The sequence below is a fragment of the Poecilia formosa genome, unplaced genomic scaffold (genome assembly GCF_000485575.1).
Source record: "Poecilia formosa unplaced genomic scaffold, Poecilia_formosa-5.1.2 Scaffold120, whole genome shotgun sequence".
NCBI lineage: Eukaryota > Metazoa > Chordata > Actinopteri > Cyprinodontiformes > Poeciliidae > Poecilia > Poecilia formosa.
The window spans coordinates 1246344-1258101 of record NW_006800059.1 but is presented as its reverse complement, the minus strand read 5'-3'; the positions used below and the strand labels follow the sequence as shown (position 1 = coordinate 1258101).

At 37.0% G+C, this 11758-nt stretch overlaps 1 protein-coding gene across 1 annotated transcript; it reads left to right on the top strand.

The window, feature by feature from the left end:
• The first annotated feature begins 637 nt into the window (after window positions 1–637).
• LOC103144032 (uncharacterized protein C6orf106 homolog) lies at window positions 638–11064 on the top strand. The gene is made up of 5 exons (XM_007560805.2): window positions 638–931; window positions 2247–2401; window positions 3224–3421; window positions 5772–6091; window positions 8198–11064. The coding sequence occupies exons 1-5, from the start codon at window positions 675–677 to the stop codon at window positions 8228–8230; spliced, it is 963 nt and encodes a 320-aa protein (XP_007560867.1). The 5' UTR covers window positions 638–674; the 3' UTR covers window positions 8231–11064.
• Window positions 11065–11758: the final 694 nt, after the last annotated feature.

The window sequence follows — 11758 nt, the reverse complement described above, 5'->3', positions numbered from 1 at the left end:
GTTACAGTTCTCAGCCTTGTTTAACCAGTACTGCTAATCTTATTTTAATATAATGTTTGGGTATTCTAGCCAACTTTGCCTACATGTGAACCAAATATGTTAGAATTTCATCTAAAAGTTAAATTACTTAAATTATTCAAGTCAAAATACAGTTGATGTGAGTTATATATTTTAAACTTGTACTTCTGTTACTTTTAACGCTGATGTCTTCTAATAATTTCAATTTTCGCTAAATCAGGACGCTAAACAGATCATCTAATAAAGGATTGTCATTTAATGATTTTAATTAAAAAACAAATGTTCCACACAATGAACTGCTTTCTCTTACGGACTATTAAAGACACCTAACTTTGTCAGTTTCCTGGATGAACCAATTCTTTATATTCCACATAATACTGAGTGAGAATGTCACAACTTACAAGTAAAAAAAAATTGACATAAATTTTCACACCAGTTATAAACTCATAATTTAAATCAGCTAACTGTGACTTATACAGATATTTTACTCATTTCTTTAATAATTCATACACTTAAAACTATGATTTTATTAAAAGAAATAATCGTTATTACATGTCATTTGTACAGTGAAAATAGTCAACAATGTGAAGCAGCGCTCTTTTTTTTTTTTCTTTTTTTTTCTGTATTGGCTCACTCGCAGGGTTCAGTCATGTGACATGCGCACTCGGCCCTGCTGTGGAGTTTGTTATGACAAGTCGAGGCCTCGGTGTAAATTAGTATCGCAGCCCCCTGTCTCTGCCCCGGGCTTATCCGTCATGGAGGGCATGGACCTGGACCTGGACCAGGAGCTCATGCAGAAATTCAGCTGCATGGGAACAACAGACAAAGACATTTTAATATCGGAATTTCAGAGGCTCCTGGGGTTTCAGCTGAATCCCGCCGGATGCGCCTTCTTCTTGGACATGACCAACTGGTGAGCTCGGGGATTCGCTTACGGCCTGCTATGCGCTGGGTGTCGGAGAAAAGATACAGACATGTAGCTAGCTTTCTGCACTGCGTTTCTCGCTACACAAAGGTTATTAATCTAAAAAAGGGAAACTGAAAATAAAAGTAATGAAACTAGCTTACTTTAGTTGACAAGGAACATTATGGTTTGGACCTATTACCAGGGACAGTTAACGACGTCGTAGTAACGTAACTAGCTGAGTCAGTGTGTGACTTTTGATTGCCTGTCAGGGACACAGATGGTGGCAGTATTTGCATGTCTGTTAAAATACTGATTGCGTTACATTATTCTGCTGTGTAATGAGAACATAATCCAAAACCTCTTGGCTTTTAATTGGATATTCAAAAGATCATAACATCAGGGCATATCTATTTCAAATGCCACCCGAGTAATCGCCTCATTTATTACATAATCTACAAGCGCTCACTCGCTGCTTAGATTGCCTTCAACGCCAGATACTCTGGGTAAAATTTAAACTCCTTCAATATGATTGAGAGCTTAATATCGATTTTTTTTTCCCATTGAGAATATCAGGGGAATTATTTTAGTTTGCTGTTTGAATGACTTCCGGCGGCTTGTTTTCAATATAACAGTGAACTACGCAGTGCAATGGTGGGAAAACGAAAATAAATGTGCTTAAGAGTGTGACTGACTGTTCTGAAATTCCCTTAAAACACACACCTGCCTGAATATAGCGTTATGTGAACAAAAAAAGACGTAAGCTTAAATGAAGTCTTCATAACCTTTCTACATTTTTAGATTTTGTCACTTCACGACCAATACATTTTAAATTCAAGTTTTGTATTCCTACAAGAGGACAACCCTAAACGTAGAGCTAGTTTGGAAGGATTTCAATTCATGTATTTTAGACCATTTGAAAATTTGTGGAAGTTGTTAGTTTAGTTGATTTTAGGAAACTACAATTAGCCTTTTTCAGCAGTAATTGCTTTTTTTTTCTGCCCTTCAAGCTTTAACTTTTTTTAATTGTTTTTCTTTATATTTACCTGTTTAAGTCCTCAGAGTGACTTAAGCATTTCCTGGTAGACATCAGATGAAAGATAGAGTATGTTCTAGAGAGGCTGCTAAACACTTCTAACTCATTTTAAAATCAAATAAAAACAAAAATCTATGTAAAAAAGGTTAGTTAACTTAGCTCACTCTTATTTAACTTAAATGTTCTCATTCTGTTTGAACTGCTGCTGAAATATAACAGACATATATGCTTTGTTGTGCAGGAATCTGTTCTGATGTCTGTTGCCATTCTTCTCCTTCTTCATTCTAGGAACTTGCAGGCTGCCATAGGAGCTTACTACGACTTTGAAAGCCCAAACTTCAGTGCACCTTGCATGTCCTTTGTGAAGGATGTGACGATTGGTGAGGGTGAATCCGTTCCACCTGACACACCATTCACAAAAACCTGGAGGATACAGAACACCGGTAAGCCAGCTGGGCCATTCATGAGTTATTCTTTTACAGAGTTCCCATGCTATCTTGAAAAGTCTGGAAATCATGAAAAATAATGGTAAAATGTTGTGTTTTCAAAGTTTATTCCTTTTTTTTTAATCTAAGAGATAAAAATCTTATGATTATATTTTTAGATTTTTTCCACAAAGGAAAATCTCACAGATAACTTTTCATTTTGTTCAATTTCTTGGTAATAGTGTATAAATGGTAATCTTAAGCACTTTACTAGGCAAATTGGTCCTATGCATATCCAGGAATATATAATTAAAGCAATCTAATAGAGCCCAATTACATACACTCCTTTCCCAATAGTTATTGCGCAGCAGAGTGACATTTATTTTATAATGCCAACTGGTAAAAGTTTTTTTTAATTAAAGGAGCAGAAGCTCAGTGGCTACTGACTTTGCAGCAATCTCTCTTCTGAGCAAGCACATGGTGACTGTAGAAATTTTTCACAAGACAAAAGCCTCCACCAGAAACAGCCTCTGCATATGTGGCAGTGTTCAAACACCATTATACCAAGAAAAGGAGCATTCTGCTAAATTGGAAGCCATATATATTTTTTATTATTGTTTTGTTCCTTTTTGAAACATACAAATAACAAACCCCCAACTAGGTAAGTGTTTTGTGCTCAAATGTCTTTAATCCTATTGAAACTGTTGGAAAAAAATGCAGACGCTTGAATCTGGAAAATTGTGGATTTTTGAAATGAAACACTTCTTCTAGAAATCCGTTTTATATTAAAGGGTAAAAATACAACCATGTGAGCTTCTTGTTTGTGTTCGTGCCTTCCAGGTCCAGAGTCATGGCCTCCTGGGGTTTCTCTGAAGTACGTGGGAGGTGATCAGTTTGGCCACGTGAACATGGTGATGGTGCGCTCTCTCGATCCCCAGGAAATGACTGATGTCAGTGTGCAGATGCACAGCCCCATTTCTCCTGGCATGTACCAGGGTCAGTGGAGAATGTGCACAGCTACAGGACTTTACTACGGAGGTAAGCAGAGCACACTTGTACTTCAGCAATCGCTTACTACCCGCTGCGGATGGCAGCCTCCTGCACCGTTCGTACTGATGACTCTGACATCAGCTCATGAATTATTCTGAAAAACCCACTACATTCAAATAGTGAAAGACAATTAAACGGAATATAACACGGCATTATTGCAGAAGGAGGAGATCGCTTTGTCTTATTAAAAGGAAGTTATTAAAGTCTTTGTTCAGATCCAGCAACACTCTCCCTGACTGAGTCAATCCCAAGTTAACAGCTTTAGCCCTTTTCCCGCTTGGCAGTAAAATCTATCTGGAGTAATCAGATCTCAGTGGCCTGCTCTTCATGGAAATTTAACACAAAGCCACGAAACAAAGTCAGCCGAGTAACAAAACAAGATGTCAGCAGCTTTACTGGAATTTATTTGTAGTAGTACAAATAAATTTAGTTGCTGGAACAATAATGTTACCTTTGCATTGACAAATGTAATGTTTTATGAAATAGTTTGTTTGTATTGTAGGGAACGCCATTTCCTGACATTGGAAACTCACATTCATGTGATTATTTTTTTTAATATTTGTTGAACAAAGTAAGGGAACGCCTCATGCTTTGGGACTTTACAGAGCTGAAAAGATACTGTAAAGTTAAACCACTTAACTTCGCCCCATTAAAACACTCCGTTTCATACACAGTGGCATTGTGAACATAAGCACAGTAAGTGGTGCTCATGCAGAGTTCAGATTGTTGTTATGTGACTGACATTGTGTGTTTCTTTTAATCCGGTTTCCACAGCAAATGTGATAAGCTCCAAAATCAATCAAAACACACCTTACAGCTTGGAAAGAAACGGCTTGTAATTCAATCCCTTTCAGCCTATTTATAGAAGGAGAGAGTTTGTCTTTAGAGGCATGGCAGTGGTAGACTTAAATTTCGTAAGTGTTTTATTTCAGCTTAGAGAAGCTTTTGCTAACCAGCTTGATGCAGCAGTACACACCGGCAATCAAAGTTTCATATTGACAAACCGATAAAATAAATAAAATGTGACTGCCGGTGTTATTCTGAAATACTGATATTTCCCTCACTTTTAGGAGATGAAGAGTTGAACTTAGCCATTCATTGATCTGCTCCAAATTGAAGATTCCCATTCTGTCTTAACTATAAACAACCATCCACAGTCCTCCTCTGTTGGATAATTACCATGTAAATCCTACATTGCATTGTCAGTCTGTTCCTGTGTGTAATGTTTGAGCACTCAGTGGTCAGCATTAGGATCTGCCAGGAATCGGGGCTAATTTTAAACAAAGCACATCAATAATTGACGCAGTTGCTTCTTTTCAGGTATTGCTCTGACAATGAATGAGCGTGAAGCTGCAGTATGTAACTTCATAAACAATTTTTGTTTTGTGCATATTTGTTCAAAACCGAAATGCACCGCTCTCGGTCAGGAAACAACCAATCAGAACCAGGAGAAAGGTAAAATATGCTTGTGTTTGTGCTGCTCAGTATACTAATGGCAGGGAAACAACTCATTGTCACAGGAAAACTGTTTATCTGCCGTCCTCAGTGGCCATGGTAACTAACCTGTGGTGTATTTCTGCATATGGCCGTAAGACCACAGGAAGGAGGCAGTGGAGCTCTTTTTTTTTTGCACAAATTTTCAGTTTCTTATTATTTTGCCACGACATGGTGACAGTTTTAACAGATTATTATTAGTGACAATATTTAACAAATGTGTAAAAACTTACTGTTTATCAAAGTTATATACTGCACCTTTAAATGACGGAGAACTGGCAAAGTATTCAATCTTTACTCAAAAAATATGTAGGGACCCTGTGTTAGATTATCTGGTCGAGAAAAACCCCTAAGTAGTGCACTTTTAAATGATTATAAGTTGTTCTTTTTAATTCAGTGAAGTCGATTATAGAGGATGTCAAGACATATTCAATACCTACCTACAAACAAGTTTTCTTTCTTATGTGAGAAGTAAAAAAGAAACAGTTTTTTACTTGTAGCATAGTTTAGGCTACATGATTGGAAGTTGGTTTGAATTTAAAATTAGGAGTCATATTAATGCTGTCCATTAATACCTCATCTGCTACTTCAGTAAGATATTTTCAAATCAAACACAGCTTGGTTGTTTCACATATTTTTGAAAGTAAATTATAACCTTTACCTCTAATACCTTTTACTGCTCTAAAAGGCTTAAGAGCAGTAAACTGAACAAAAAGGAGGAAACAAAATCAGAGCTTCTGATTAACTTCTACGATCAAGCTGTGATATAATATTTTGAAGAAAGTGTTGGATTTGTTGTCGTCGTTGTTTTTCATGAAGTAACCGTGTTCCTTCGTCTCGTCAGATGTCATCTGGGTGATCCTGAGCGTAGAAGTCGGAGGCCTCCTCGGAGTCACGCAGCAGCTTTCCTCTTTCCAAGCCGAGTTCAACACGCAGCCTCACCGCAGCCTGGAAGGAGACTACAACCCGTTTGCCTCGCCACAGAAGAGCAAGTGCCCCAACAACAACCACGTCCACAGTGACAGCAGCAGTAGTGTCACAGAGGAACATTTGCAGGGAAGCCCACACCCGCTGCAGCAAGGCCAGAATGGACTTTCACACGGCTCTGTGGATATAGTAGCAAACCGTCTACAAAGCAGTCTATCAGTAGTTCCGTGTAACCAGGTGAGCTATTTTGGAGAGAATAAAGGTTTTTCTTGCAACTAAATCAGGAGAAAATAGGCTTTAAAATTGAACCATGTTGCTACTTGAAGCCGTTTGCAGGCTGGTGAGTTTCATAAAACATTTATCTACGGCTCCAATGTAGTTGAAAAAGCTTTAAATAAATTAATCTTTTATTGAAGAACACACACAAGGAAAAAAAATCCAACCTTTAATTTAAGTGTATTTCAAGAAATGCACCAGTGGCAGAATAGTTTGTACCTCCTCTGTCAACAGATTATACGACCCCCTTTAGCCAACGGGGCTGCGCTCAGTCCTGTCCTGTAACGTTTCACGAGGCTGAAGGATACACACTCAGGGATCTTTGACCAAACTCTCTTTACACAATCTCTCTAGATCGGGGCTGTTCAAACTTTTTGCTTTTTGTCTCGTATGCCAAAATCATCAGCTCAAAAATACTCACTGGCCTAAAAAAAATACAACTTTTTAAAAACTAAAATCAGTAAAAATGTTGGATTTTTTCTATCTACTCAACAATGATCTGATTTTGAATTATTTTAATGTTGCAAAAGAATCCGATTTTTTTTTTTTTTTACGAGCAGGATTATAGATCCAAAACTTCAAATGCATTTTGTTTGTTTTCCTTATTAAATGAAAGGCATCCAGTTGGCTTATTATTTTGGGCTCGATTGAAGAAAACAAACAAAAACAAAACATTTGTACGTTCTCAGCAATAAAAACAAGCTGCAGGTTATTTGTACACACTTGCTGTATTTAGCTAAGTTTTAATACAGCAATTAAAAGCAGCACCAACATGTAGAGAACTTGATTTATGTATTTTTTAACTGGTTAAGCATTTCTCTTATAATTTGGTTGAAATTAATTGTATTTGCAAAATCTATCAGACTTTTATTCAGTATAAACTGAGCCTGGCTGCATTATTAGGTGACCGTTTTGATACTGTTAAGACGATGAACCCACATTTTTTGACTCTTTTTTATTTTATTTATTTATTTTTTTTTTGCTTTTCCTGCATCCCAATGCTTTCACCTCCCTTTGCAAGCTTTAGCATCTCAGACATTATGTGTGAGCATACAGGACAATGAAAACCTATCTGACAAGAAATATTTATTATCGGCATGCAGAATTTGCATGAATGTCACTTGAAATATATTATCCTTCCAAGTATTGCATCTAAACAGTTTGTGATTGTGATTTATGACGCAGTAATCTTTCGGTCTTTACAGTATCTTGTGCAGCTCTGGCATGTAGGTAGCACCTAATGGTTGTTTTGGAGACTTGGTGAACCACAGATGCCAATCTTTGCATCAGTTCTCCAGCACAGAGCTTCTGCATATTTGTTTCTTTTTTACCTTCGCCGCCGTGCCTGCTCTGCATGGTGACCACTTCCTTTGTGAAAGCAGCCCTAGTTCTGTCCTTTTGTCTAAAGGTGGTTTTACAAATCATTGACGGCAAGGGATGGCAATAATTTAGCCACTGAGAATGTTATAGTTTTTTTTTTTTCCTTCTCACAAAATCAAAAACCGAATTTAAAGGGTGGATGATCAGGAGGCTTTCAGTGTGAGATTATGCTACAGCAGCAGAGAAGGATTTACATCTTAAAGGCTTTTTGCACATCTTTGTCAGAGGTGCCAATAAAGGTACTAAATCTGAATATTTTAATAAAGGAATCAATGCGGCAGCTATGGAATAAAAATGGAATTAAGTATTTGCAGCTTTCTGCTGCACCCATCTCCACTGCTCACTTCTAAAACTACATTTTGGCTTTATGGTGTTTGAGTTGAGAATATGAGTTGTGTTTCATATGTTCTACATTTATCTTGTGCCTCAGATTATTATTTTTTTTCATATATAGTTTATTGACATAAAGTTTAGCTAATAGAAGTCCAAGAATGTAAAGATCGCTATGAATGTTTTGCCTAATGCCCATATTAATCCTGTTTGCCATGCAGAAATAATTGCTACAACTCCAAGGTCAAGTTTAGGCCTAAAAAGATTAGTATTCTTATCAGGTATCTTTGTGTGTGTTTCTTTTTGTTTTGCACCTCTGATTAATTGTTTTTTTAAAATTATTCCCCTCTCTTACAGATACAAGAGCCCTCTCCTTTTGGGCACTCTTAATCATGGGACTTATCACTGTATGGCAGCACTAAGTTGTACCTCTGGAATTTCTCACACCAATAAACCAGGAGGCTCTACTGTGGAGTGTGGAGGTCAAAACACTTTATGCAAAGTCCAATTACACTTAAAAAACAAACAAACAAACAAAAAAAACGCCGGAGACCGACGCTCCTGATGTGCAGCTGAACCAACATCCCACTGTATGCACGTGTGAATGCTAAGTTAAAAAAATATGAGTGCTATGAGTCTTGAGTGATGAGCTTTTTCTTTTTCTTTTTTTTTCCCTTAGTTGACAAGGATGCACATGGGCAGAGATGAAAGTAGTGGTTGTTTGAGAGCTTCTTTTGTGTGTGTGTGTGTGTGTGTGTGTGTGTGTGTGTGTGTGTGTGTGTGAAGATGTGCGTGCATTGTGCGACCTGAAAAGAGACTTCAGAGTTAAAGCCATTCATTTTTGCCAACTGATTCTACAGTTTCTGCTTCTTTTAGTTTGTTTTCTTGAATTGTGGATCCTCTGGCCTATATAGCACTACGGTTGATTGTAAAGGCTACCCTGAAATGCAGTTTTTGGGTTTTAGATGTCAAAGTCAGTTAGTGTAAGATTTTTACCACATGACTTTTGGAATACTGACATTTTTTTTTCTACCCCGTCACACGGCATGGAGTGTAAACAGCTGAACACATTTTTTTTGTGCTTAGTCAGGTAGGTGGTCATTACTACTTAGACAAGTATAGATTTGGTAAAAATGAGTTGAATCAAGATCACTCACATATCCGCAGAATCAATACTGTTAGCGACTTGCATCAAATACAATATCATTATATAAATGTATTGGTACTTTATCCAGTCATTGTGTGAGTTGGTATTAGGTTTAGTTTAAGTCTTGAAAACTTTCATTTCATTTTCTCCAGAATGAGCCCACCTGCACCATCCACCAAGCTCTAAATGGGTCATGAAGTCACAAAAGCAGGCACAAAAAGGGAGCATTTTTGCTGTTAACAACTGATCTCTGAAGTTGATGTTTTTTTTTTTTGTTTTGTTTTTTTTAGAGTTTTCAGGCCAAGTTACTTTTGAATATATCTGATTATGCCTCACAAATGAGCGTTTTCATTTACAAAGACAACGTTGTAACTCAATTAGTGCACATCATGCTGTAAGACTCAAAACTCAAGCCATATTGACATCAATAAATACTTTATAAAGACATTACGCCACATTATACAAAATCAAGGAGTTTGGTTCAGCCTGTATTAGACTTAACATTTAACATTTAGGTTGAATGTATTTTGTGAATGTAGATAAAAATTACAACTTTGACAATGTTTTCTTTTGCCCAAAGAATCTGGATTATGTTTGAACTGAACTGGCAGTTTGACTCTGTGTACTTTCTTTCCCTGTCTTTTGTCTTACAAACTGTTTTGGAAGCTATGTATTAACATGTACTGAACTAATTAGAGATGCACCAATAAATTAGCCACAGATTGTAATTGGCCAATTTTCTGTTGATTGGCTCTGACTGGTCTTTGGCCAATCAAACTCTTAAAAATCCGATCGTTCATGAAAAGCACCAAAACCAAAGCACCTGTCAGATTTTGTGCCTTTTGTTTCCATGGTGAGGGAAGTCCAGTTTCCCATAGGAAAATAGCGCTCTGGCCCATTTTGACTCTTCAGAATGACACAGTTTGATCATCGGACAGCCCCGGTTGCCATGGATCTTTTGACAAAGATAAAAAATGATGCCTCCTGAGCAATTCTACAGAATCAACTAAAATATTGCAGCAATGATCCAATAACATTAGTGAATCCCACCCTACACTAAGCTGTCTACACTGTTGATTTGTTTGTGAAGCCTGAAACTGACGGCTTATTCTACTTTGTGACTAATTTGGCTAATATTTACTTAAATGCTTTTAGGCTCTCAGTTAAGCATTGACTGTTCATTTCTTGACATGGAGTTGATGTCCTTGTAAAACATGTCTTAATACCCCGAAACTGTATTTTCAGTATACAGCACTTAGTTTAGCGCATTTTTTTAAAAAAAATTAATATAATTTAGATAAAGGCTGGGGGTGTATTCTTTACATAAACTGAGATATTCTTACATTTCTGGAATGTTCTGCTAAGTCTATCACTAATAGAAATCTGCAGCACTTTTTTTTTGTATTTTAAGTGTCATGGAATAAAAATATCAGATAAAGCAAAATTGCAATTGCCAGATCAGACCTAGTAGGAAACTGGAAATTGGTGTTGGTAAACAAAAGCCTGATTGGTGCATCTCTAGAGCTCATCGTGTCATCGCAAATGAATTCACATGTCCTGTCAAAGTGTCAGCAGTTCTTTACGTTCTTTTACCAAATGACTAATTTATGCACTGAGCAGTCTAACCTTCTTCACAAAGGCTGTGTTATTTTCTTTCAGAATGACTGTGAAGTCAGAGAAAGGTTATGATCGCTGTGATTATATCATCTGCAGTCAGTGTGTTAGACCACCTCATCAAATCGGCGCCCTTTAGTTGATGAAAGTGTGAACCCCTGAGGTGCTGAACCATGATATGACAATACCAGCTAACGCAGAAATACAGCTCCTGTTGCGCTGAAGCATTTCCTTCCAGTAACTCGTGCGATGCGTGTTTCTTCTTCCAAATGTCATTTCATCGAGTACTAGGTGTGTTGTTTTCTCTGTGTTGCATCTCTGAAGTTTCCTTCACAGGGTGAATCGGTTGGTGTAAGACTCACACAGCAGCGCATGTGTGCAAGTGAGGAAGTGCAAACAAGTGAAAGATCATTTCTTATATGTTTGATGAATGTTTCTACAATTAAATTATCACGGAAATGAGCTACATGCTTTGTCGTGTCTGCAGTTTTTTTGTTTATGCACCAATGCTCTATAATACCTAACAGTTCACAGTGAGTGCTTTTCATATATTTATTACTTGTTTGACATAACAAGTAATGAGTTTTTTTGAAAATCTATATTTTAGTTTAATTTGACCAAAACATGGAAAGTCCCCGCAGAGTATAGCTAGCACCACATTTACATTTGCGTAGGACAGCAATTAATTGTCTTAGTATTTCTCACAAGCAACTGCTTGACAAGTTACCCTTGATATTTACTGCACTGAATTTTCCTAATTTATAAATAACTGTGGATAATTAATAGCATCTACCAAACACAAAGACATGATTGTTATTGAGACTTGGTGACTCCAAGATTGCTTGGTTTCTTTGCTTCTGTAAAGTTATTAAAAACACAAACTTCTTTGTCTAGTCATATTTCTACGCCAAGTGAACAGAAAGCTACGGATTACAGATTAAAAGTTACTAGAACCACAGATCATCTTGAAAAATTATACATTTTGGCTTCAGTTACATTTATCTAATCAGGTTATTTAGTTGCACCAATAATTGTGGCACAGGTGCTTTTGTTCAAATGACTCGGTCATTTACATGTTTAATTTCAGATTTCTTTACAGCTCTCTGTATTATAAAGCCTTAGACTAAGTTGAGGGACATTGTGATATTTTTTCCACA

Excerpts from the sequence above, each read along its gene's own strand:
- LOC103144032 (XM_007560805.2), top strand. The coding sequence starts at position 675 with ATGCGCACTCGGCCCTGCTGTGGAGTTTGTTATGACAAGTCGAGGCCT. Across the intron at positions 3,422-5,771 it reads TACAGGACTTTACTACGGAG|ATGTCATCTGGGTGATCCTG; the intron begins GTAAGCAGAGCA and ends TCGTCTCGTCAG. Across the intron at positions 6,092-8,197 it reads CAGTAGTTCCGTGTAACCAG|ATACAAGAGCCCTCTCCTTT; the intron begins GTGAGCTATTTT and ends CCTCTCTTACAG.